The 26,615-nt window shown below is 47.7% G+C and overlaps 1 protein-coding gene across 4 annotated transcripts in view; it reads right to left on the reverse strand.

Annotated features, from left to right (window-relative positions):
• Positions 1–26,615, reverse strand: part of LOC116956641 (interferon-induced very large GTPase 1-like) — a 139,021-nt gene that overhangs the window by 38,396 nt on the left and 74,010 nt on the right. For 3 of the 4 annotated variants that reach the window (XM_032978412.2, XM_032978413.2, XM_032978410.2), the window contains 2 exons: positions 13,783–14,079; positions 10,946–11,014 (listed from right to left, as the gene is read on the reverse strand). In XM_032978412.2, the coding sequence (XP_032834303.1) occupies positions 10,946–11,014; positions 13,783–14,047 (334 nt within the window). In that variant the 5' untranslated portion in view covers positions 14,048–14,079. Of the gene's footprint in view, positions 1–10,945; positions 11,015–13,782; positions 14,080–21,858; positions 22,575–26,615 lie in introns of those variants that run through there. The other variant, XM_032978411.2, reaches the window with a different exon arrangement.

Here is a 26,615-nt window from a genome sequence, read left to right on the forward strand (position 1 = left end):
AAAGAGGGATTTGGGTCTTAGCTTAAAAAGCCTGAGAGGGTTAAGTGGAGAAGGATAGGTACAGTATAGTGCCGACTATCGAGAGATAGATTGGTCCTGCCGCGCTGATCCTGACTGACTCGGTTAAATAAGGGCTCGCTGACCCGGTGGAATAAATCGTCGGCGATCCAATAACGGACTGGTGTGGTCTCGCGAGTGTGTGGAAAGAGAGTGGAAGCGTGGGTGCGCTTGCTGTTAGCGGTGGTCGCCGCGTGTGTGGAGCGGCGCCGCGTGGGGTGTGTGCGCTTAAAACCCTCGGCTGCGGACTCCCACGTTTGCAAGCGGATACCCATCCCGCACGCGTGCCCATCGCGTAGCCCTTTTAAATCCATTTAATCCAATCCCCCCAATTGGCGGCGTGGGTACGAGTGACGTCGCTTGCCCTCCGACCTCTAACCCCCTGTTACCCGCGTGTGATTGGTGCGTGGGACTGCGCGGGTGGGGAGCGTCGCGTTCGAGTGCCGGCGAAGCGCTAGCGGGTCTCAGGGCGGTCGAGAGTGATGCCTTACCGGCAGGAAACCCGGACTCGGGGGGGGACAGCGCAGGGAGGGGAACAGGAGCGCGGCAACCCTTCCCCGCCCTGTGAGGAGCGCAGCGGCGGCAGCTCCCACACTAGTGGAGAGTCTGGGGGCATCGGTACTTCGCGGGCAGGGTCGCAGGCAGGGGAGATCCCGGGGGCCGACGACCCCCACGTAATAGTGTCAGAGGTGGTACGATCCCTCGCACCTCCAAGGGAGAGAGGCGCCCCACCCCAGGCTAAGATAAAATGCACGTTCACGGGCAAGGGGATTCCGTCATGGAATTCGTTTGCCCGCAGCATCAGAGGTGCAAAGAATTTTAATGGCTGGACGGACGCGGAGGCGTTGCAGCAGCTGGAGATGCACTTGGATGGGCGGGCAGCAGACTTTGTAGAGGCTTTGCCCGCAAGCGCACAAACCCAGTGGGGGGAATTAATGCGCCGGCTTGAACTACGCTTCGGCACGCATGATGAGGAGGAGGCGCAGGCGGCCTTAGAGGCGCGCCGCCGCCAACCCGGTGAGGATCTGCGAGGTTATGCCGAGGACGTGCGCGCACTAACCCGGATCGCGCACCCGGAGTATGAGGCGAAAATAATTGATGACCTTGCCGCCGGGAAGGTACAGCGATATTTGATGCGTACCCCGTGGTGGCAACCAAATGTAGATGGGGCGCGCCTCCCCTTCGACACCCTTGTCGAGCGCGCGCGTAAATGTGAGAAGCTCTCCGGTGAGTGCACGCAGCCCCGAGGGCGGGGACGGGAGTGCGCCGTGGCGAGCTTACTCTCCGACGAGGAGGAGGAGGAGCTCGCCATCGCGACAAGGGGGACGGGCAAGGGAGCCCCCGAGACCCCGGGAGACAGTACCCGGATGGGTAGCCGGGATACAGGCCAGCATTGGGGGGATGGAGGACAAAATGGGCCGAGATATGACCAAGCTGCAGGCCTCCGTCGAGACCATCTAGTCTGAGATGGGGGAGCTGCGCTCCACGGTGGGGGGGCTAGCTGGGAGGGTAGCCCGACTAGAAGCAGAGTCTGGGCAGCGGCGCACTGGGGGGAGAGGGAGCGGGCAGGGTGCCCACTACGGAGCCGCCACCCCCCCCGGGCGTGTTATATGTGCGGCCGTCAGGGGCATCTCGTGAGAGACTGCCCTCAGATCGCCCGCGCTAGATATGCCGAAGGGTTAAACGCCAACGCCCCCTAGAGAATGGACCACCTAGGGGTACAATCGACGCGGTCCCGACACATATCGACGACAATGGGAATAATGGCGAGCGAGTGATCTTCACACAGGTTCCAGCGACAACGCCCATGGACGCGGTGACTCCTGGCAACTGGCTACGGGAGCTGGTGGCAGGAATCACGGGGGCCACGTCGCTGGTGGAAGGGCAGGTCAACGGAATGCGTACCCGGATCCTGCTGGACACGGGGGCGGTGGCCTCGCTTGTGAGCGCGGCGCACTGCAGCGTGCTCGGGATTGACGTGAGCCACCTGCAGGCCCCGGACCGCGCACTGCACACGGCGAGCGGAGCCGGAATGGGGCTCCTGGGGAGGGCCACCCTGGAGGTCCGCATAGGCCACCAGGTGTGCACCCAGGAGTTCTACGTCTCGAGTGTGCTGTGCCACGAGTGTATCGCAGGTACCGACCTCCTGGAAAAGCTGGGGCTCAACGTGCAGCCCCGACAGCGGTGCGCCACCGTGGAAGGCAGCGGGGAACGGATTCCATTCCTGGGGCGGGAGCCGAATCGCCCCCGCTTCACACCCGTGGCCGCTACCCTGATGACGGCCGTCACCATCGGGCCGCTCGCCGAGATGCTGATGCCTGTGGCGACACCCTCCACCGGCCCCGCGCACCGACCATCGGGTGAGGTAATGCTAACTCCTCACCCGGAGTTGGCAAAATGATACGGGGTTGTGGGATCAGCCACGTTGGTAAACGCCGATGGGGGCCGATTGTTTATGCGTGTGTTCAACCCCCACGGCACCCCGGCAATACTGCGACGGCGCACCACAGTAGCCGCAGTGCACCCCCTACACGCGCGCCACTCCAGCGACTCGGTATTCGCACTCTGGGCGGAGGACCCCGGTCGCCCCGAGGACCACCAGGACCTGGCCTGGCGAGTCGGCCCGACTCCCCACGCCGAGGTCGTTCCCCTGCTTGACGCGTTACACGTACCTTGGGCAGATTTACCTAAGGGAGAGGCCGATCAGCTACGCGGGTTACTGCGGGAGTACGCCGACGTGTTCAGCGAACACGATTCGGACGTGGGTCGCACAGATCTCGTTAAGCGCCAAATCGACACCGGTGCCGCCCGACCCATAAAACTCCCCGCGTACCGCGTGGGCGCACCCGAACGCGCCCAGATCAAAGAGGCGGTCGGGGACATGCTCCGCGATAACATAATTCAGCCCTCGGCGAGCCCCTGGTCTGCCCCGGTGGTACTAGTAACGAAAAAGGACGGGTCAACCCGGTTTTGCGTCGATTACCGCAAATTAAATGCAGTCAGCCTCGGCGACGCCTTTCCCATACTGCGCATCGACGACACCTTTGACAGCCTCGCCGGAGCGCGGTATTTTTCCACCCTCGGTCTCGCGTCCAGGTACTGGCAGGTGGAGATGACGGAGCAGGATCGGCCAAAAACCGCATTCACCACCCCAATGGGACTATTCAAGTTTCGAGTACTCCCGTTCGGGCTCACCAACGCACCCGCGACGTTCCAGCAGTTGATGGAGTTGGTGATGCGGGGCTTGCAGTGGGAACAATGCCTGATTTACCTGGATGATGTGATCGTGTTCAGTAGATCTCTGTCTGAGCAATGGTCTAGGTTATGGGAGGTGTTCCAGCGACTGCGAGCGGCTCATCTCAAGCTCAAGCCGCGTAAGTGTTACATCGCACAGCGCGAGGTGGGGTACCTCGGACATCGCGTCAGCGAGGCAGGGGTGCGCACCGATCCGGACAAGGTACGCGCCGTAGTCGATTGGCCACAGCCAAGGAACCTGACAGAGATAAGATCATTTTTGGGGCTCGCCACCTATTATCGTCGATTTGTAAAGGGATTCAGCGAGATTGCACGCCCCCTCACCCAACTCACTTCCCCCAAGAACCCCTATAAGTGGACGGAGGCCTGCCAGACGGCCTTCACCACCCTCAAAGACCACCTTACCCACACCCCCACCCTGGCTTTCCCCGATTTTACCACCGACTTTATTTTGGACACCGACGCCTGCAGCAGCGGGCTGGGTGCGGTGTTGTCGCAGGTGCAGGAAGGGATGGAACGGGTTATTGCGTACGCCAGCCGGACCCTGAGCGGGGCCGAGCTGAACTACTGTGTGACCCGTCAGGAATTGTACGCTGTGATCTTCGCGTGTAAACAGTTTCGGCCATATTTGTACAGCAGGAAATGTCGGGTGCGCACGGACCATTATGCTCTGCAGTTCCTCCTCACCTTCAAGGAACCGCGGGGGCAGATGGAGTACAACCCGCGTGTGTGGAGCGGTGCCGCGTGGGGTGTGTGCGCTAAAAACCCTCGGCTGCGGACTCCCACGTTGCGAGCGGATACCCATCCCGCACGCGTGCCCATCGTGTAGCCCCTTTAAATCCATTTAATCCAATCCCCCCAATTGGCGGCGTGGGTACGAGTGACGTCGCTTGCCCTCCGACCTCTAACCCCCTGTTACCCGCGTGTGATTGGTGCGTGGGACTGCGCGGGTGGGGAGCGTCGCGTTCGAGTGCCGGCGAAGCGCTAGCGGGTCTCAGGGCGGTCGAGAGTGATGTCTTACCGGCAGGAAACCCGGACTCGGGGGGGGGGGGGGGGCAGCCCAGGGAGGGGAACAGGAGCGCGGCGACCCTTCCCCGCCCTGTGAGGAGCGCAGCGGCGGCAGCTCCCACACTAGTGGAGAGTCTGGGGGCGTCGGTACTTCGCGGGCAGGGTCGCAGGCAGGGGAGATCCCGGGGCCAACGACCCCCACAGATACAGGCTCTTTCTGCTGCTGGATGACTCAAGTCGGCACTGGTTGCAGAAGCTCTTGCTTGGTGCGTCGGTCACGCTGCAGCTGGACTCGATGTAGAAATAAAGGTCTTTAAACGATACTTTGCCTTTCGGCTCTGAACTCACACTCGGTGGCGCCTCGCTACCCTGCGAGCCTCGCCATCCTCAGTTGATCGCGGGGCTCGTTGGAGCCAGCCGCTCGTGCCCGATCTTCTGCAGCTCGCCGGCAGACAACTTGCTGAACTCCTGTGCCTTGTTGAACTGAACTTTTGAAAAAATGGTTGCCGTTATATTAAAAAAAAAATTTCTCTGCTCTGCGCCGTGGAGGGCGTGGCCAGTGTGCGTGTGTGCGTCCATGCATGTATGTCATTTACGGCATGGTTCTGTTGCCCTCTTTCCATAAACCATAAAAACAACAGTTGTTACAAATCATCTCAAAGGCGTCTCTCTGTCTGTCTTACACAATCCGGAGGCAGGGGCGAGATTCCCGCCTGTGTAGTGATTGTAGAATCACTACTGTGTACACACACACAAGCGTGACGTCACTATGCGGGGGAGCGTCATGACCACGCGGGTCTACACACACGCATGACGTCATCCCGGCTGGAGGCGGGAATGACGTCATGGCCGGTTCTGGGCTCCGGGAGGCCACGAGGGTGGTGTGAGGCCGTGGCACTCTCTGTGACCCCGGCTGGACACGTGACCGGACCCCAGTGGAGTCTGGGGGCATAGGGGGCATCTCGGAGGGCACGTGGACAGCAGGGGGGCTTCGAGAGGGTTCTCGAAGGGAGGCGTGGCCGGGGTGGGGCCCGGGCACGCCGAGGCCCATATAAGCAGCCTCCTCACGAGGTTCGAGGCTGCCCGTATCAAGAACGAAGATGCATCGTGAAGATGCCAAGAGGAGTCAAGCCTCCAGTCAGCGGACCTGGCAGTAGCCCACCTGGCTGGATTAACGCTAGAGTATTTGAGAAGTATGTGTTAGCTAGAGTAGGTCGGTGGTCACCATCTTATGTGCAGTGTTATATTACTTACCGTTCTAATAAATCAGCGTTGCCTCCCAAGGAGTCGTGTGTGCACCTAATTCGAACCCACTACATTTGGTGTCAGAAGTTGCGGAAAAATAAATAACGTTAGGTGTTATCCTAGTCAGTATAATATGTGCACGATTACTACAACTTACCTGCTCGCTTTCACACGACGAGGAGGCGAGACGATCATCTTCGGGGCAGCCCCGGGGTTCTGCAGCCTCGGTGAAGGAGGGAGATGGCGCTGCAGGCGGGGCAGCAGCACACACATCACGTCGCTGCTTCGCCGCCATCGAGAGAGAGAGCGACGGAGCTGGAGGAGAGAGGACGCCGCCGCCGCTGCTGCGGGTGCCTGGGCGGGAAATTCGCGCGCGCATGGTGCACGCGCGGCCGCCATCTTGGCGGGCGGTCGGGACGCGGTTCCCGCCAAAACGCCGTTCCCGCCATTCTCAACGCCTGTGGAGGGAGATCTTGGGCCGTCTTGGTGGCATCCTGTGCTCACCATCCAAGAGTCTTCAAGTTCCACAGTGCAGCCTCCGTTCCTCACAGCCTCTCAGGCGAGTCGTGACACAATGCACCCGGCCCTAAAAACACACTTCACCCATCTTGCGTGCGCCGGGTTGCGATTAGGTGTTTTTTTTACTCGCTGGGTTGCGAAGCGTGTTAGTTGGGTTGGGTGCGTGGCAGATTGACGCGGCGCCCGTGCGTGTGTCTGCTTTGTAACAGTGTTGTTAAGTAAGGCGTCGGGATTGTTATCTTAAGGAGCCAGTTAATGATTAATTCGGCTATGTGGGGGGGTCTCGGGCTCCGTTAAGATCCAGTGAATTGCCGGGTTAATGATTTGTTGACACTTTGTTTGATTGCCGTTGCGGAGTCGCGATTGTTTTTGGGTATACAGTATGGCGCTTCGCTCGTGAATGTTGTCAATGTGTGACTGTGCGAAACTTTGCTTGTGAGTGTTAACAATGTATGCTTTGTATGGAGCTTTGTTCGTGATTGTTAATATATAGCTTGTGCCACATTTGTTAACGAAGTGTTGATTGTATGGGATTTTTCTCGAGATCGCGATGTGTGGACTGTGTGTACTGCATAGACTGTCTCTCTGCACTGATACGGGTTGTGACGTACATTGTTGTGATCCTTGTTGCGGATCGTTAAATTGTGATGGTGACATATGGTGCCAGTGATTTGGATTGTGCTGCTGGCTGTGGCTAATCTGGGCCAAAGATCCTGACCAGAATGCCCCCCTGTCATTGTTGCGTGTTGACACGAGTGTGGTCCCGTCATGGTGTGGCTGACGGCTTGACCTGACAGCCCGGAGATTGAGACACTCCGTGGCGTGTCTATCCTAGTGGGCAGTTCGCTCACATGGCTCGGAGAGTGTGGTCCCGTCATGCTGTGGCTGATGGCTTGACCTGGCGGCCCGGAGATCGAGACACTCTGAGGCACGTCTGAGACAGTGAGCCAGAGGCTCAGGGAGCTTGTGGTAAGTTGCTCTCTCAGCTCGGTTGGTACAGCTAAATGCTGCAATGCGACGCTTGGAGAGAGGGGTTGGTGTGTCCTCTCAACCCGGTTGGGACAGCTGATTGCTGCAATGCGAGTCCTGGAGAGAGGTGTTCTTGTGTCTTCTCAGCTCGGTCGGAACAGCTACATGCTGCGATGCGAGTCTTGGAGAGAGACTGGGTTATAATTCCCCCGATACGGCCGACACGTGCGCGTCGGAAAGGCGGGGGGTGCTACCGAGTGGCATGAGATGTCTGGGTTGGCCTTCAAGGGAGGGCTTCTGAGTTGTGCGAGCGCGGAAAACGCGCGTGGGGCCGCCATTTTGTGTGAGCGCGGGAAACCGCAGGGGATGCGGGTCGTGCATGCGGCCGACATTTTGTACGTGCATGGGTATTTGTGTGAACCATTTCTGGGCAAGAGCAGGCATTTTTTTGTCACGTCGATTTAACATTTTTTTACAAAAAATGTAGATACTGAGGCAACGCTGAAGTGCGACTTCTTTGCCCAGTACATGGGTCAACCTGGAAGCATGACTTCCTTGACCCGGGATGTTGTACAACATCCAACGGTTGTACCTTTGGTTGCAGCATACTGGCTCGACCTTGAAGAGTGACTTTCTTGAGCCAGTACATGGGTCGACCCTGAAGTGCGACTTCTTGACCTGGGACGTAGGGAGACGTCCGGAATGTTAAGTGGTGTTTGTAGGTGGGTGTTAGACTTTCGGTCTTCGCCCTATTGCCACCTGTGGGGTGGAACGGCAACAGGGCGGTGTGAGACCCTGCCATCTATGGGGTGGTTGTGTGGTTTTGGTTTGATTTACCGGTGTTGGTTGTGCATCCAACGCGTCGGAATCTATGTATTTTTGTTTTTATTTCTTCCGCTGGGCGGAATACGATCATCTCCACTTCCCTGGGCCGGGTGGCTGTCGTGTCCGACGAGCTGAGGCGTGGGCTTGTGGTGCTGTGCCTCAGGAGGTGGTTTCTTCTTGTCACAGGATTCCTGCACCTGCCGCCCTTGGAGTCGCCGGTTATGCTGACCGGATGTGGACTTGAAGGGGAGAGTGGAGCGCCCGTACGTCACTCCTGCTCATCCTGTTGCCCAACTCCTGGGGAGGGGCCGTGCCCTTTTTGGGCCTTTTTCAAGTTCCCCCAGGACCTCCAGGGAGAGCGTGCTCGCCTCCCCTGGAGGCTCGGCCACGCGAATTCGTTTGAAGACTGGCCGCTGTCCATGACTCTCACACCTTGTTGATTGCCTACACCGTTGTCAAGCAGCCACATTCATATGTCGGTGCATGCGTACAAATTCACACGGATGGGCTGTGCTAAGGGATAAGTGGGTTGACCAGTTCTTTTGGTGTACATGTTGTTCTTGGTTCCCCTCATTCCATACATTCTTCCCTTCCCCCCCTCTCGGTGTGTGTACGTATGTTTCTCGGGGTGATTATTGTCGGTCGCCGGTTGTTTGTTGACGTTGTTGTTGGAGGCACACTGTTTTTTTTCTGTATTGTCACAGCCGAGATGGCTGTTTTTTTTACATGGGGGAGGGTGATGTAGTGATTGTAGAATCACTACTGTGTACACACGCACAAGCGTGACGTCACTATGCGGGGGAGCGTCATGACCACGCGGGTCTACACACACGCATGACGTCATCCCGGCTGGAGGCGGGAATGACGTCAGGGCCGGTTCTGGGCTCCGGGAGGCCACGAGGGTGGTGTGAGGCCGTGGCACTCTCTGTGACCCCGGCTGGACACGTGACTGGACCCCAGTGGGGGCTGGGGGCCTAGGGGGCACCTTGGAGGGCACGTGGACAGCAGGAGGGCTTCGAGAGGGTTCTCGAAGGGAGGCGTGGCCAGAGTGGGGCCCGGGCACGCCGAGGCCCATATAAGCAGCCTCCTCACGAGGTTCGAGGCTGCCCGTATCAAGAACGAAGATGCATCGTGAAGACGCCAAGAGGAGTCAAGCCTCCAGTCAGCGGACCTGGCAGTAGCCCACCTGGCTGGATTAACGCTAGAGTATTTGAGAAGTATGTGTTAGCTAGAGTAGGTCGGTGGTCACCATCTTATGTGCAGGGTTATATTACTTACCGTTCTAATAAATCAGCGTTGCCTCCCAAGGAGTCGTGTGCGCACCTAATTCGAACCCACTACACCTGTATGACCTTGCATGTGTGGTGCTATCTCCGCTCTCTCACGCTGCGGGAAGACAAAGGCATCTGTCTTTCCGTTGCCCTTGGCTTCCGTGTTTTCATTTATTATTTGCTTATGTCCTGAGGTTTTGATTCACCTCGCTATCCTGGTCCCGGGAGTTATTAATTATTTAATTTAAATTCAATGGCCCTTCCATGACCTCCACATGCTGTTTGCTGAGAGTCATGTTTGCGTGTTTTCATTCATTTTTTCTAAAACAATATATATTGGCAAATATTTTTTATTAATATCAATTTTGGGAAAAGGCCGATATACAACACATTTTAGGGAGAGTTGTGTGGAAATTCACCTGGAATCGATCGAGGGAGAGAAAGAGCGAATGGACCTATGAGAGCCTGGTAAATTTTAGAAGTAGAAATAGGCAATGTGAGAAGTATTTTAGTCATTCGTTTTCATTAATTGCATAACTGTACCAATGAATTAATTGATTAAACTAAACATTTATAAACATCTATATTACGAATCTACACACAGGGATACTATTTTGTTAAAATCTTTATTTTGATCACATAATCTTGCCCGCGAATTTATTGAAGCCCGTAGGCAATTTATAATATTTGCTGGACAAGCAGGCACACTGCCGCACACCATTGTTCCAAGACATTTCGTTCATTGCATAATCTTACCAACGAGTTAACTGAGGTCTACTTTTGCTTTAGGGACATGTTTCTTTATTACTGTTCGTATGAATATTGTCACATTCATTTTTAAGGACTTTTTCCTATCGCCGTGAATGCTTGCTTTAGTCTGAGGAATTAGCCGATTGTTCTGTTACCCAGTTTAACAAACGTTACCATTAAGGTTTAAATGTACGGATCAATGAGGATGACATCTCCAAGAGTGCTGTGTTGACATTCCTAGCATAATTATTCGCATATTAGAGTGTTATGTTTTTTATATTAAAGTTTCTTAACACAGAAGAGTCTGAGTGGTGCCTCCCTAAGTTCATGCGTAATAATCATAATTATAAGAACTGTATCCTGCGGTGAAATCTGTGTTTTGAGACCTGACATAACACACTAACACAGTAAAAGTTAAAGCGAGAATCATATTATCACGCATGATAATACACCCTAGACAACGAAGCCGAGCCTAATTAGCATAATTACATACACTTGCATAACTTAATACAATTACACCTTCATTTTATTATCACGATTGCTAATACCCATAGACAAGGAATCAGAGCCCAATTAGCATAAATGCACAATTTACACAATTACACAAATTAGCATAATTTCGGAAATTACACATTTTTATTTTCATTTAATTTCCATTAATTTTTCAAGACCGAATATATACAGCAACCATCAGGAGTGAAACTAAGTGTGACTATTGTCGGTGGATGTACCTCTTTAATAATATCGCGTACACTCAGCAGCCTGAACAGTCTATTTGTGCAGGAAAAATAAATTTGATACAGTGCATCAGGAGACATTTTGGCCATTCCAAAAAATACTGGATATGATGGTGTGCCGGCATGCAGGAAGTGAAAATGCTGCAAAGTGTGGTGGGTACATCTCTGGCTGTTGCCCAGTGACGTTTGCGTGAGTTAGGGGTATGTCCTTGCCCGAACTCTCTTCAATATCTGCATGTACTGGGTGTTCTGTTCTAAAGTGAATCGTAGTCTGCATGGCACATTTGTCGTGAAGTGAGGGTTACCAACCTTTACTCTTCTGAGGATGCTGTGATTGATGTGGAGTCACTGGATACCCATACATTGGCTTTTGAAGTTCTGGGTGTCGAGAAAAAGGCATTAGGATTCAAGATCTCGTGGTTCAAACCCAAAATCCAGGCTTTACATTAATCCTTAGATGGTGGTGTAAAAGGTTTTCTTGTACGCTTGTGTTGTGACAGGTTTGTATCGTTGTAATGCTGAGAATATACTGTAGTGAGAGTGATGACGAGGAGAGTGATAATGATGTTGCAAAAGTCGGTGTGAAAACAGGTACGTAGCTGATAAGGGAGATTACACATACGGGAGATGGGTATGTGTAAAGGAATTATGTACGGCTTTCAGACTAGACTGGTTGTGAGGTAACATGGACACAGGGTTAGAGGCTTCACGACTAATCAACGCAAGGGAGAAAGGTCAAAGGAATGAGACTGGTCAAATAGCACTTGTTAGCACTTGTTAAATCTCATGTGTGTGGCAGACGTTCTGGCCATCGATCACCAGGTGGAGTAATACATTTTGGGTCAACTGGTGGGAACAACCAACAAAATGGACTTGAGTCTTGTCAACATTCAGCTGAAGAAAATTCTTCTTCATCCAAAATTGTATGAATGAGTGATGATGAAAGCATATATGTCACTGATGCAGTCAGGTCTCAACTGAAATTATATGTCAGTGTCGTATCTATAACAGTGAGAGTGCAAGCCCAGAAATAAAAGCAAAGCTCCAAGTGGAGCCGAATGGCTCCGTGTGACGTTTCTTGAAGAACCCCAAATGATATTGTGGCCTGCAGAGTTCAACAGGTTATTTACCACCCTAAACAAAGCAGTATTTGTGCTATGCCATGATCTGAATCCCGGTTGATAGGGGTCAAGCAGATTATTCAAGGCCAGATATTGCTGGAGTCAATTTGCCACAGCACTCCAGGACCTTACTGAGGAAATTCATCTTAAGAGATAGGATGGAAGTTAACCATTAAGACCTGTCTTCTAAAGGAAGGGAGTTACAGCTGCCATCTGAAATGTGAAATGAACAATACCCAAGCTGAGAGGTCTGTTGTACAGGTCGAACACAAATGCATGGAGACGAGTAAAGTTTGCCGAAATCAAATTGGAGAAAGGTCGAGATTCAGAGATCAGAGGAGTGACCTCAGAAAAAGTGATATCACGGAGATCAGTTAGTGTTGTACTCTTAAAAGGATGCAGCACCTTCGATTAGCACGGTTGGCTATGTACGGTGTGACAGAAGTTCAACATACATACAAAAGGAGGCAATAAATTTGAACGTAGAGGAGCAGTGATTTATGAAGACAGCCAGGAATGATTCATAATAAAGGTTTTTGGGTTAGATCACATTATTTATAAATGTGTCGTAACCATCCACCACCCGTTACGGCCAATCAGCAAAAAAAGTGTCACGTTGACAAAAGACAAATAATTCACTACTTTAGCCCACCGGTGTGTTGAAGAGTGAATCCACAACATTTACAGTTTGAGTACGACGTTTCGCTGGTAATTACATCCAGCATCATCGGGGAATTCGCCAGAATGGTAAAGCCCTCGCTCCCGGTTTTAAATAGAGCAGCAGGGTGACGTCATCATTTAACTCATTTCAGGTGCAGTGATTTGAGGCGGAGGGGGGGGTATTGTAATTATATAATCGATTAGTAATCAATCAATGGTTATGATTAGTAATGAGTTGTAGATTAGTAATTAGTTGTAATGTGTGTTAGTGATTATATGCTATGTTAGTAATCCGTTAATTAGTATGTGTTTCCCCTATAAGGAATTGTAATGGAGCAAGCGAGGGCTTTACCATTCTGGCGAATTGCCCGATGATGCTGGATGTAATTACCAGAGAAACGTCGTACTCAAACTGTAAATGTTGTGGATTCACTCTTCAACACACCGCTGGGCTAAAGTAGTGAATTATTTGTCTTTTGTCAACGTGACACTTTTTTTGCTGATTGGCCGTGTCGGGTGGTGGAGGGTTACGACAAATATATAAATAACACGTTCTAACCCCAAAACCTTTATTATGAATAATATTGGTCGCGAAAGCCTACGTGTTACGCCAGGAATGAATAGAAATATTTTAACAGTGAAAGAGTTTAACAAAAAGTTAAACATATCAACCAAACCTAAGGGACTAGAATAAGAAACTGGTTTGAGAAATTGATTAATAGTAGCAAATATAGTTCCGTGTCTTATTTCTGCTGGGCGCAAAAAGGTCAGCGACATAGTGATTTGCCGTTTGATTTTAGTCATTTTACTTTTAGGGATATCATTAAAGCACCCGTTTCACAACTGCAAACTTAACCATACTTTACTCGCTCACGTGCAGTGCGCTAACGCTTCCCCCGAACCCCCCTACAGCATAACAAAAGGCGGCTTAACTCAGCCCTCCCCCCCACCCACGTCTCTGTCTGGCTCCTCCCCCCCCCCCCCTTAACCTGTATATAATCCCGGTTGTCTCAGAGCTCTTCACTTGATACAGCTATTCTGCTGTGACTGTTCCATCCTGAAGATGGAAGCTTGTGCTGCCTCAGAAACGTCGTGATTTAATTTAGTTGTTTTCTTTCATTTTAATTTTATTTTATCTACGTGACTTTACCTAAAAAAAAACAAAGAGTATTGTTTTTACTTTGCTCTGTAATTAATTTAGAAACCCATAACTTATGATTATGCATTGCATTTTGACATGTCGTGTTACATTCAGTATGACTTAGATTATGATTATTTAAATGATTATATCCATTTAATGCCAATGTAATGTCTATTTTTTATATTTTAAGAGATCTAGATTTCACATTCGAAATGATTACTTACCAAGATTTTCAATCCATTTCTGGAGCTCCGGATGGTAATTGTTTTTCACGTCTCTGAGCGATTGTAGGAAATGATTGCAATCATTCTCTTCGCTGTCAAGGAAGTGGTCGATGAGGAAGCGAGACTGCTTCTTAGAGTCACTGATTTCCTTAACCTGTTTATAAATGCTTCGGTTAATTAGGTCTTTACTTTCCAGTTCATCCAGAAAATCAGAGGGCTCTTCGCTGATCCAGGCTATCAGTTTTCTTTTGTTTGTCCGGATCATGTCCCGCCATGATGTGTAATCTTCTGCAGTGTCTGTTCAGTTACAAAAGGGAGCACAACAGTTGAATAAATTAGATGTCTGCGCTCATTCAAAAGAATCAAATTAGAAAATACAAAAAATCTTAACATTAATCCGTTTTCAACATTATCAGCCATTTTTATTTGCCGAACTTAGAATTATCCCTGTGATGCTACAATCCATGTATTTTTGCACACCAGCTCATCTCATCACTCCATCACCATTATTCTTTCCGTCTCCAATATGATCCAAGCTCTTGGTGGCATCAGTGTCATACATTTGCTACCATCCCTTTCAGCGGTGAATCCTGCCCAAGCCCACTTAGTTCAGAGGATTATAACATTTGCATTTTGTTCGAGAATCCATGTGCCCCATTTTCTAACTTGAGTTGTCATTTTCAGCGTACATTTCTCCATACATTTTTGCATAAAACGCAGTGTTTGTTTTATGTTCGTAATCAGAGTCGATGTTCCAATTCAAATTATATAACACATTGCTTGGGTTTTCATTCTCATTTTCCAAAAGAATGACAACCTGATGGGACTCATCTATTTATGTTTATATATTAATCCTGGTTTTCTTACAATACTTTCCTTAGATGTAAGTATTGAGTTGTGTTTTTCAGTTGTATCTTCACCACACCAAACCAGAGCCTAGAACACTGCATTCAGTCATCTACAACCTTAGCTTCATCAAACATGACACTATTAATGTAAGTGCAGTAGTCAGAGATTAACGATCTGTTCTTGATCCACTGATTAACCCAATCAAATGGAAATTTTACCTCGATATAATGGTTATATTTTTAATCAGTGGTTTTACTTAACTTGACTCCTGTGTCGTAGTCAAATCGTCAAATCTTGAAATCAACATTTCGTCCACTTCCCGTTGTCCAATCAATCCCTAATTCTACACACGTACTCAGATCCGGTGACAATGCATGTCTGTATCAAAATCGGCACAAAATAAATAAATAAATTGGCTCCTTGAAAGCAATTAACTTTTTGTATGGACGACTTATTAATTATATGTATATTTGTGGTGGTAAAAAAAGTCGCGGTCCCTAAACTCTGGAATCGGCTTGCCCAAGAAGCAGGCGCCACGTGTCTCGGGCGCCTGCTCCATGTCAACGGGTTACAGGCACCCTCTACACAAACAAAAGTTGTATATTGAAGATTAATTTATTAAATAACCTATTAATTCAAGTAAGCGTTGATGTGGGAGCAGGAGCTGCATCATTAACGTTCTTCTCCACGGTGAGTTAAACGAAGTTGTGAAAAGAAGTTTCATTGTATGTCGTCAAATCTTGTAATCAAAATGTCATCCAGTTACCGTTATCCAATCGATCCCAAATTTTGCATGCCTGAATCAAAATTGCCATAAATTAATCAATTACTTGGCTCGTTTAAACCAATTAATATTTGGTATGAAAGCCTTATTCCACGAGTGGTTTGCAAACAGGTTTTGCTAAAAATACATATGAATGCCAACGTAGGAGTCGACACTTCGAAACTTGCCTGGAACATATTCTTGTACTATTTTTTCCTTCTTTAAGGTTAACAGTCACATCAAATGCTTTGGTGTGTTTACAAAAGGTGTTTATTATGATGTAGTGCATCCAATGGGACAATTCATGGATATGGTCAGTGACGTCATTTTTGCACTCACCACTTTGCAAGTTAACTTTTAACATTTTTATACGGAAAATTCGTGATCTGATCCTATCTGTGAAAGACAAGATTCTTGACATGCAATATCCCGGCGTCTACAAACTAAGCTGTATCTGCAGCAGCAGTTACATTTGGGAAACCAAACGAATTGTCTTGGACCGTGGTAATGAACATATGGCAGATCTGAATCACGGCACGATCAATTCTTCTGCTGTGGCTGATCATTACTTTTATGCAGCTGGGTCACGTGAAATGTATTTCTCTAAGACGATGGTACTTTACAATCCGACTGGCTATCAACAAAGATTAATTCATGAAGCCATCCATATATACAGAGACAGACACAATTTAAACTCAGACAATGGTTTTAAACTCGGCAATCATTGGAAAGATGTCATCAACCACTTTGGGTCATGACTTCATTTGTGTTTTCTTGTCAACCTCTACCGTCAGCAGTGTGGATGATCAAGGATAGTAAAGAACATAGCACCCTACTCTTTGGTTCTATTCGGTAAAGTCACATAGGTAAAAAAATAAAACAACAAAAATCACGACGTTTTGGCCACAACACAAGCGGCCTTATTCAGGTGAAGGGTATGGATCCTTACAGTCACGAAAGCTTCAAATCTAGAACATAGCACCCGCCAAAGCGTCTAGTGAGTCATCCATCCGAGGAAAAGGGTATGCATCAGCGACAGAGACCTTAGTAAGCTTATGTGGAGGGTAAGAATCCACCCATTTTTTCGCCATATAGCATCGTGATATATAACGACTTATTGTTGGTAGCTCAGCTGATTGCAGAATATATAGAGTTTATTGATAACATTGAGGTAGTTTATATTTTAGTTTTTTTATCTGTTTACTATATGGTATTAATTATATAGTGTAGTGTATACCCAGTTGCTGTTAATAGCTCTGCTTATTGAAGAATATATTGAGTACATTCATTATACTTAGGTTTTTTTCACATCGGTTTACTGTATGATAGTTGAGTTGTTGCAGCCCCTTTGGCGTCCATGCACTAGGTGCCTCTGTGGATGTGTAGGCTTTGACTTTAACATAGCTATTTCTGTGACCAGTCACAAGCTAATCCCTCAACTGTTTCAATGCTAAATTCTCCTGTTTGATATGTAAACCCCTTTGTCAAGGTGCCTCACTTCTCTCAACCAGCTTAAAAGACGCTGCGAATCTTAGCAGCGTTCATTGTAGCTCTGTCGTCCCAACAGGTTTGTTCCTTTCACCTGAAGAAGGCCACTTGTGTTGTGGCCGAAACGTCGTGAGAATTTTATTGTTTTATTTTATTATTTTATTCTCATTCTATGTGACTTTACCGAAAGAACCAAAGAAGAAGAAGCTTACGGAAGTCAACACAGAAACGTAAGCTACCATGATGGGGCTTCCGACGGGCTGGTGGACAGTGAAATAATGTCCGCAGCTAACATTTCGTCAACCGCTAGCCGAACGTGTTATTTTTCCTTAGGGCACAGCCAGTAGGGATTCTGCCAGATAGGAGCGGCATCACCCATCGTGCGGCCGATATCAAATTTACCCTTGCTAAAAAGGTCTGAAATTTTGCGCAAAAGCACTCGCAGCTTATCTCTCTGGGCCTCGGGCAAATCCGCACTCTCGACACAGAGCTTATCCATCCACCCCTCGTCAATACTCCGGTGCGGTCGTGTATGATGCGCGGCACCCGCGTTCCTAATGATGCTTCCCTCAGGAAGTGCCAGCGACGTGTGAGCTAGCACAGTACCCTCCTGGATGACCCGACGTGTCTATCCCTGCATTAAGAACTTGAATGAAGGGTTCCTGATCGTTGGATACCAACGTCTGAGTTCCTACAAACGCCAGTCCACGACTGGCCTTATTAAAAGCCCCAAAAAGGATACCTCCAGCCATTGCTCCTTGGTCAAGCAGCTTCGATTGCATCGTGGTCCATCCTCGGAAAGGCAGCCTTCACCAGTGCCAAAAGTGCACTATGGAAGGCGAGGGGTGTCTCGGTTTCCCCTTTCCATCACGTGGCAAACTTGTGGCACACGTTCGATGCTGGCTCGTAAATTGCCGCCATTTGGTCGAAGGCCTGAGTCAGCGTGGTCCTCTCCGACGGCACGATAAGAAATGCAGCCAGGGCATCATCATCAAGGGATGCGGGCAGTGCTCTCAGCGCCTCCGCCTCCGTCCACCCCGCCAAGTCGGCGTTCATCAGGAACCGCCGCTTGAAGGCCACCCAGTTTCCTCCGGCAGCTGTGAATTCCTTCACGAAGGGAAGCCGTTGCAGTAGAGACAAAGTGTACCAACAATGTCGACGCAAATTTTGATTTAAAGCTTTCGTGACTGCAATAATTAATATTCTTAGCTCTTTCGGTAAAGTCACGTTGAAGGGAAACAATAAAATAATAAAATATATATAAATGTCGACACAGCTTCGGATTTGGCAGGCTGCGCGCTTCGCTCCTGCGGGGAAATGACGGCAGCGAGCGCAGGCTGCACCACAGAGGTTTCCGCCTGGCATGAAATGGCAGTGGAAACATCGTCCATGCGTTGCTCCGCTGCTCCCTCTATCACCGCCGACTCTGCTGGTTGGAGGAGCTCCGCCAGCGATGAACTGTCGCAAGCCCGAATGGGGCTTTGCTCTGCCGGCATTGCCTTGCCTCTATCCTCCGGGGCTGTTTGCGGGATGAGATTTTCTTCCTCGTCATCCGTTGTCCTGGTATGTAGTCTGTGGCGCGTAGACATGGTCTAGGGCTAGCTAAGTAAAATAGCGTATTGGGTCACTTCCTACAACAGTTGTAGTGGATTGAGTCGCAGACGTACTCCTTGGAGGCAACACATTTATTTCGACCAACACGTAACAAAAAGGGGTAACTGCCCCTTTACCAGATAACAGCCTCGGGTGGTGGACCAGCCGGCTAAGCTACATTAACACTCTGGGAGTTAGCTACAACAGACCAGACCCTAGCTCGGGTCCGGGTCCACATGTTGGTGACTCTTCCTGGACATAGAACGTTGATCTTCAGATGACGGTAGCAATGCTCAACCCCGGTCCCCGTGGGGAGCCGGTTTATATCCTCCCGGGTAATGGCCGGCCCCGCCCTTGGCAATGCCCACCTTCGAGAGACCTCTGGACATCTCTCGACCCTTCCTGTAGGGTCTTTCCCCTGACACGTGACCACCCCATAGCCCCCACCTGGGGCCCCATGCAAATTTTACTGGTCACGTGTCCTTCGGGGTCAACCAGAGTGCCATGGCCCACAATAACCTCGTTCCCGTGGCCTGCCCTCTCACACCCTACCCTGTAGGGGTCAGCACTATACGCGTAACTCGGTGCTCTCAGGGCTGTTGCCCAGCGCTCACCAAGCCCTCTTCAGGGCTGGTACTGCACCCACATTTACGCGATGGCAATGCATCACATGCCATGCTTAACTAGAGCTGGCATTACACAGTGACATCCACGATGTAGAAATACCATAAAATTATATTAAAATAAATCAATCACGACGATTCGACTGCAACACAAGCGATCTTCATCAGGTGTAAAAAACATATAGCGAGGGAACATATAGGGTGACATCAACGCAACACATAGAGAGCGTTAAACTGCACGGAGGTAAATACAACAAGAAGATGAGAGACGAGAATTCAACAAACCTAAGAAAAAATTACGTGATGCAAAACCAGTCAGGCCAACAACACAGTTAGACACATGCCTGGCGGACCACGAATTTCATAAGTGCTAAATTTCGTGTTCATCCTCTGGGTTGAACATACCAGCATAGACAGGGTGAACAAATACGAGGTACAAGGCAGCAGAAATACATATACAGAGACACCAAGAGGCAAGAAGAGGAAAGACGGACAGAGACGCAAAAAAAGGGCTGGAGGGATGAACAGACAGAGGCTTAAAATGAGCAGTAGAGTTGGGGGGAGGGGAAGGGGCCGAAGAGAGCAAAGGGCACGGCAGCAGAAGAGGGGGGAGGGGTAAGAGAAAGCAAGGGGCGCAATAAGTTTAGGACAGAATTGTAAAGGTAACTTCCCCGTAGAAGTGTGTTAATAAAGAATTAAAGCTTTCGTGACTGCATAAATTACTCATTGTTTTTTTCGGTAAAGTTACGTATGTAGAAATACCATCAAATTATATTAAAATAAATCAATCACGACGATTCGACCGCAACACAAGCGATCTTCATCAGGTGTAAAAAACAAATAGCGAGGGAGCATACAGGGCGACACCAACGCAACACATAGAGAGCGTTAGACTTGCACGGAGGTGAATACAACAAGATGAGAGACGAGAATTCAACAAACCTAAGAAAAAAATACGTGATGCAAAACCAGTCAGGCCAACAACACAGTTAGACGCTTGCCTTGTGAATACATCGCACGCCATGCCTCTCTAGGGCCGGCACCACTCAGTGACATCCGAGATGTCACTACACATGTGTGTTCCCGTCTCCCATACACAATAGTACCTAACGATCGCAAATACGAAAATTAAACATGCTATACATCTCGCCTTGCTTTGAAAGTTATTTCACTCCACTGTCATACAGAAATGTGCATGATTTCAATTACTCTGCGTTAAACTACTCACATAGGCTTGCCACCATTGCCATCTCTACACGCTAATAAAATAGGTTTTGCTTCGTGTGATGTCGTCAATGGTTGATAAACATGGCCCCTGCCATGGCAATGCACAATTTCCAATGGTCTAGATTAGCAATGAAGAATACCCTTTAGAGCATATAAACCCTTTGTCATTCCACTGCTGGATGACGGCCTCCACACAATGCTTTCTTGCCGAGGCCGTCTAACCATATTTCACCCGCCGCTGGTCAGTTTGGATTGCTGAAGGCGGGCAGCATAGACTTATAGTACAACTGCGTGTAAACACAACGTGCCCCCCCAGCCCTATGGTAACCTGCTTGTGCATGATAGGCACCCCTCCAGCCACACTCCCCGCTCAAATCTGCTTTAATGTTGAGGTCCAAAAAGATCGGCCACATTCCACGTTATGGTGATTTCTTCATAGACCGTGAGGGTAATTGCGTTGCTGTTCTTCACATTTAACATCATGTGGTGGTGAGATGTTTACTACCTTGCCTGGTATACAGGAGGTCCTGGGTTCTATCCTAACTCTGACACCTACATATTCTCTGGCCGTTTGCATGTTTTCCCCATTTAAATCACATTATACATTTGCATATGCATAATCAGAGAGACGAATGCTACTTCCTTTATTTATTTGCTGCACTTCAACTTTACATAAGATTACTGTATGCACAATTCCAGAATTTACGTCCAAGTATTTACTAAGTTCACCAGTGTAGGACTAGAGTAGAACCTTATTGGCAAGTTTTATTTACGTGACAAACCCATATTCGTTGACTGTAGTGGGTGGAGTTGGGTTTATGACATTTACACAATCTAACCCAAAAAACGTCATCATGGGTGAGGAGATCGAGGCGCACTGAGGGCAGCCCTAAATTTAGCATGGTCCAAAAGAAGTTAAACATACGTACGTACAGCCTTGCTGAGTCAGCGGCCAGGTCCGGCGGCAGGGCAAAGGGCCACGTGACGCGGCCTTGGTGGAGTCATTAGCAGAGACAAGCGATAAGAGCGCACACGTACCGGCAGGAGATGGAAGGTTTCTCAGGCTGGCCCCTGCCACAACGGCGAGACCTCAGGTCACGCTCGCTAACCAATTTCCCCACCCTGCTCGTGTATGAGAATATAGCCAATAATCCCGAAATGAAATGTAATAGGCTGACTTTCTAACTTGGTTAGATCATTGTTGTGGATGAGAATGCACATCCTCGATGAGCAAGTTATCCATGGATAACAATTTTTGAGAATGATTAATGGATATTTTATGAGTGAAGAAGTACCATTACCCAAAATGTTGCATATTATATATAGTATTTTAAATGCCATATTGTTTAAAAAGTGTTGAGTTTGGATATTTTCTTCATTTGATTGCCACATGGCAGATCTCACAACACTTTTTAAAGAGGGAAAAGGGAATATATATTGTCGTTTGTATTTAATATTTTAATTTGATCAAGTTTTTAAATATGTATATACAGATAATGGGGAAAGGATTAACTGCATAACAATTTCACTCACCTGCTGAGTCGCCTGTATGCATCACAGCATCTAGTTGCGCTTGTTCAATGACTTGCCATGCACAGTTTTCAGTGCTCGAAGCACACTGATGCCACCAAGATGCTGTGAAGGTGTTTATATAGCATTTCCCCCGGTCATAAAACCTCCCACACACCCCACTTAAAGGTCATTGCCAGAAGCTCAATATTTATGGCATCTCTTGAAAAAAGAGGAAGCTGTTTTTTAACATTGGTTTCTTAATTAACTCACGTCATTCTGTTGCCCACGGGAGATTGTGCTAAACACCCAGCACTTGTACCCCTTTAAAACTCTAGCACAGCCTTTATCTTATACGCAGAACGTAAATTTACGACACGTCACTTGTCATGAAAATTACAAAATGTATAATAGTTAATTGTAACTAAATCTCTAATTCATAATTTTAAAAACTGCACTGAGTGCCATCCTGAAGTATACATAGCCAGAGTATACATATATTTACTTCATATATCCATCTCTCCAAAAAAGTGATGAAAGTATGTTTTGGCGGTACACCAGTCCAGCATAACACACCGGTCCCATGACACAGCCTGACCATGTCGCTGTTGCCCTTGATTTTACCAGCTTTTGTGATTTTACCAGCTTTTGTGACTTTACCAGCTTTTGTGATTTTACCAGCTTTTGTGACTTTACCAGCTTTTGTGATTTTACCAGCTTTTGTGGTAACATCAACAGTGAAGTCGCCGTGATTATCGACAGTCATAGGTTAACCCAGTATGTCAGTGCCACAACATGTCGCTCGAAAAATATACTGGATCACATCTGCAAATCCGCCGATGCTGTAACCGTTATCGACATTATTATTGAAGATGTGGACATATCAGATGACAGTCTCGTGATGTGCAAAGTGGCATTGTTGATTATTCACCAACTGAAAACGATAGGACCACGATGCGTTCCGTCAGAAGATCAGGTAATCAGTGGTATGTCTAAATCCTGCATCGATGGAAGATTAATTTGCAGCTCAATTATAAAATGACATTACTGCCGTTCTTAATTAAGTCGTGCCCATCCGAACAAGCCCAAGGAGAACAGGGAAAGCACGTGGTCATTCGCTGTTACCGGAGGTGATCACAGCAAATCATAATCTGATGAGGCTGGAGCATCTTTGGAAGAAAACTGATTTTGAGACTGTCCGACTAGCCTGCAGATCTGCCAACTGAATAATTATTGCGTCTTGCAGATCGTTCTATGCTCTGCATGTCAATGAGTCTGCTCGAGGCTCCCGTGCTCTGTGGAGCATCGTGAAGGATCTGCTACACTCAAACCACCCATCAACTAGTCAGCTAGTCGCCAATATAATAGGCTAATTAGGTGACTAGTTGACTTACTCAGTTTATAAACGCCATAATATATTATCTCCTACAACTTGAATTGTTTGGGATAGTTTTTCCTCACCACTCTGTGGGTCGTTTGATTGTTGTCTGCCATTACAATGTAAAATCTTTAGATCTTTGTTCAGCAAGCATAATGAAAATAAATCCTTCCTCCACTCTCTATCCAAACTCATAAAAATTGAAAGTCACGTGAATGTTTCTGTCTAAGGAACACACATTAAAAATGTTGGAACTCTGTATAAATCAACATAAAATATCACAGCCACACCTCATTACCCCCAAGCTAAACACCAAGTTGTTCCTCTTTCATAATCACCCTCCTCACCCCCCACGACGCTCTAACCTACCCAGCTCCAGCCTACCTAATGCAGCACACGAGTCTGCCTTTTATATGTTTGCAAGTTAATGAATCATAAAACGTCAGCAAAGGCAACACCTACGTGGTGATCCATTGGAATGAAGTAATTAAAGTTACCAACTTGAAGATGTTTTTTAAGGACATCTCACTATCTCCAGGTGATTTGCTCATTAGCTTCGATGTGGTCTCTTTGTTTACCAAATTACCTGTGCTATACACCCTTGCACTCATTGAAGATTTGGTCCAACAAGGACTGAATGCTGATGTACCGGCCCTGGTGAGACACTGCCTCACCAACACTTACTTCACCTGGAATGGAACATTCTACAAACAAGTTTAAGGTACCCCAATGGATTCTCCTTTATCTCCAGTTGTCGACAATGTTTTCATGGAAAAATTTGAGACAGATGCCATCTAGGCATCCAATCTACGTCCGCCTTGTGGAATAGGTACATAGATGACACGTTCGTCATCTGGCCATATGGCCGACCAGCTCTGAACCAATTCCTCAACCACATCAATTCCATAAACCCAGCCATTAAATTCACCATGGAGGTGGAAAAGGATGGCAGTTACCATTCTTGGATGTTTTCCATGAAAAGAGACCAGATGGCTCAATGGGACACTCTGTCTACAGGAAAGCCACCCATACGGATGCGTACCTAAAACCTGACTCCCGCCACCATCCATCCTAGAAGAATTCTCTCATCAAAACTCTACACCATAGAGGTCGATGTATTTCCGACCATCACCTAGTCAGTGAACTGGAACACATACACCAAGCTTTCAACATGAATGGATATTCAGACCACACAATCCGTAAAGCTATCACCCCAACCGTTGGGAAAGAAACATCTGACGATCCAATCAAAACCATCACCTTGCCATACATAGCAGGGGTCACGAAAAAGATTTCCAAAATCATGAGCAAACACAAGATTCATATTAGATTTAATACATTACGTTACATTCGTGATCTGATCCCATCTGTGAAGGATGTGATCCCAGACATGCAATACCCCGGCGTCTACAAACTAAGGTGTTTGTGGCAGTAGTTATATTGGGGAAACTAAGCGACATGTCTTGGACCGTGTTCGTGAACATGAGGCAGATCTGAAACATGGTAGGACCAATACTTCGGCCGTGGCTGATCATTGTTTTAATGCGGTGGGCTCACGCGAAATTGATTCCTCTAAGACGAAGGTACTTTGCAAGCCCACTGGGTATCAGCAAAGATTCGTTTATGAAGACATTCATATATATATAGACACAGACACAATTTCAACCGAGAAGATGGGTACAAACGGAGCAATCATTGGAAGGACTTTATTAACCAGTTTAAATCATAACTGGCTGTGATGTTTCTATCCTACCTTCCGTTGTTTGTAGTTAGTTTCGACTTTCTGGTTTTATATTAACAGGTTAAATGTCTCAAACTTACACAGCCACTGTCGCTCATGTCCTCGATGTGGTGGTGGCTCTGCGATCTTACATTGACATGCTAATCTTACAACAGAATGGCCACTTCCGTGCCTTCGTCGTCGTGGAGGTAGCTCTCCGACCTTACATTTACATGCAAATTTCTCACTTTAACATCACTAGCCCCACCCACTTCATTCATTACCCTTAGGCTACACCCATTTCAAACCTTTAAAACAGCCTGCCTCAGCAGCTTTCCCGCTCTTTTTTCTCCTGATGAAGATTGCTTGTGTTGCGATCGAAACGTCGTAGTTTTTTTATTTTTGTTATTTTATTTGAACCTATCTACGTGACTTTACCCAAAGACTCAATCATTCAAAATAACATCATTGAGGAAGAGCAGATTCTAGTCATCACATTTGAATTGGAAACTGCCCTTTGAAGTCCAAATGAATAATCTCTTCCTGACGAGATGCAACGACGTTAGTTACTTAGTTACTTTTACCAGGTAAGGCCCACGAAGCTATGAAGCTCTTTTTCAGAAGCTACCTGGCCACAAATGACAGACCAACGAAGTGGCTAATCAGGTGAAAATGTAAAGCAGCCAAATACTCTTGCAGCATGTTGATTATAAATGTGTAAGAAGAAAACAGAGGACCCAGAGAAGAATGCATGGAACCACGGGGAAAAATGCAAACTCCAAATGTCCATGCGCCAGAGTCTGAATCAAAAACATGATTCCCTGCATACTAGGCGAGGGAGTTAACATCCTGCCACTGCGGCAGGATGTTAACATCATAAAAGCAGCATAAAGCGAATAATGAACTTGGGAATCCTAGACTGAACAGATACATTTAAAATAATATTCCGATCCAAAGAAGACTATGAAAAGGCATTTGATTAAGTTTTATCCGACTTGTCACAAAGCACGGCCTGAAGAAAAATATAATTAACACATTACAACTGTTATAGAGATGTTGTGAAGTAACAAATTACAAGTAATTCTAGATTTAAAGCTTTCGTGACTGCAAGGATCCATACTCTCTGGTTCTATTGGGTAAAGTCACGTAGGTAAAAAATAAAATAACAAAAATCACGACGTTTCGGCCACAACACAAGCGGCCTTCATCAGGTGAAGGGACGAGACTGTCTGGAGGACAGCGCCGGAGTGAAAAAAGCCACGCTCAGATCACGACCTTTAAGCTGACCTTCCTCAAAAGATGCCGTGATCACAAGGCGCTTTGTTTCTTCTCACACAGCTTAAAGGTCGTGATCTGAGCGTGGCTTTTTTCACTCCAGCGCTGTCCTCCAGACAGTCTCGTCCCTTCACCTGATGAAGGCCGATTGTGTTGTGGCCGAAACGTCGTGATTTTTGTTATTTTATTTTTTACCTACTTGACTTTACCAAATAGAACCAGAGAGTATAAATTACAAGTAAATCTGAAAGAAGCGTCGTCTGCAATCTTCAAGGCTATTCACTGCTACACTCGAATATATTGATCGGAAAAATTAATTGTAAAAATGTAGACAATGATACATGGTGAATGCATTAACCACCTCATATTTGCATACAGCAGTAATTATAGCAACTAACAGGAATAAAC

Source organism: Petromyzon marinus, chromosome 66 (assembly GCF_048934315.1).
Source record: "Petromyzon marinus isolate PM22_M1 ecotype Great Lakes invasive population chromosome 66, UKy_Petmar_22M1.pri1.0, whole genome shotgun sequence".
NCBI lineage: Eukaryota > Metazoa > Chordata > Hyperoartia > Petromyzontiformes > Petromyzontidae > Petromyzon > Petromyzon marinus.